This window comes from Belonocnema kinseyi, chromosome 2, assembly GCF_010883055.1.
Source record: "Belonocnema kinseyi isolate 2016_QV_RU_SX_M_011 chromosome 2, B_treatae_v1, whole genome shotgun sequence".
Taxonomy (NCBI): domain Eukaryota; kingdom Metazoa; phylum Arthropoda; class Insecta; order Hymenoptera; family Cynipidae; genus Belonocnema; species Belonocnema kinseyi.
The window spans coordinates 88,376,747-88,377,782 of NC_046658.1; the positions used below are offsets into that span (position 1 = coordinate 88,376,747).

The 1,036-nt window shown below is 26.4% G+C and overlaps 1 protein-coding gene across 4 annotated transcripts in view; it reads right to left on the minus strand.

The window, feature by feature from the left end:
* LOC117167646 (retinol dehydrogenase 11-like) overlaps positions 1-949 on the minus strand; it is a 20,399-nt gene extending 19,450 nt beyond the window's left edge. For all 4 annotated transcript variants that reach the window (XM_033352728.1, XM_033352730.1, XM_033352729.1 and 1 more), the window contains exons 1-3: positions 784-949; positions 320-470; positions 151-243 (exon numbers count right to left, since the gene is read on the minus strand). In XM_033352728.1, coding sequence (XP_033208619.1) covers positions 151-243; positions 320-470; positions 784-789 — 250 coding nt within the window. In that variant the 5' untranslated portion in view covers positions 790-949. The remainder of the gene's footprint in view (positions 1-150; positions 244-319; positions 471-783) is intronic.
* Between the last annotated feature and the right edge of the window lie 87 nt (positions 950-1,036).

The following is a 1,036-nucleotide window of genomic DNA, read 5'->3' on the forward strand; positions in this document are numbered from 1 at the left end:
AATTTAAAGTAATATTTTAAAATAATTGCTGGTGTTAGGGTTCAGGGTCCAAAATAATTGAACTCGTTTAGTTAATAAATAATCAAACCAAGCGGTTTTCGTCAGTGCACTTATTTATTCTTATTTATTCTACAATAAATTACATATTACCTTTTGCAGCATTGGCTTTGATAAGATTTCTGCACGCCAAAATGACTCTAGCTCCTCTTTTTGCAAAATTTAAGGCTGCAGCTTGACCAATTCCTGAAATTGTTTAATTTTTTTATAATTACAGTTCAAGTTACACTTTTATAACTAATAAGTACACGTTTTACAATACCTGTATTTGAACCTGTGACTATTATCACTTTTCCATCTAATCTTGTATTACTTCTGCATTTTCCCTTAGTTATTGTGTTGTAAATTTTTAATATTATAAGCAAATTGGTCATATAGTAAAAACAGGTAAGTATTTTTCGCAGTTTCCTGGACTGAAAATAGAAGACACGTTAACACTCCTTAAATTTGTAATTTCTATTTTCTTTTACAACAAAAAAATTGAAAAGTTTTTCCAAAACGTTCGTCAACATTTTAATATCTTGGGCTAGGTTTTATTTTTTTCATTTAAAAATTACTCACATAATACAAAAGGTGTGTTTTATTTATAAATATGTTCTTCTTCATATATGCAAATAGAATTTTTTTTAAATAATAATCAACTTTTAATTGTCGAATAAAGTAACTTAACAAATTTCTTCAAGCAATTATTATTTGCGAACTAGTTTTCTGTACACGAAAGCTTACCTCCATATTTATGGTACAGATCAAATTTAAAATAATATATTGAAGAAGAAACTAGAAACTTTAAAAAATCTTCCTTAGAAATTCACACCAAGAAATAAATAATTCTCATATATATACTTTTATTAAATAAAACTTATGTTACAAACTAATGTTTTGTAGGAAAGAATGTGTTTGTCTTTCTGTCACGTAGACTTACTTGAATTTCTCTAATCATTGTTTCTTCACGGTTGTTTTAATTTGGTTTTAATTATCG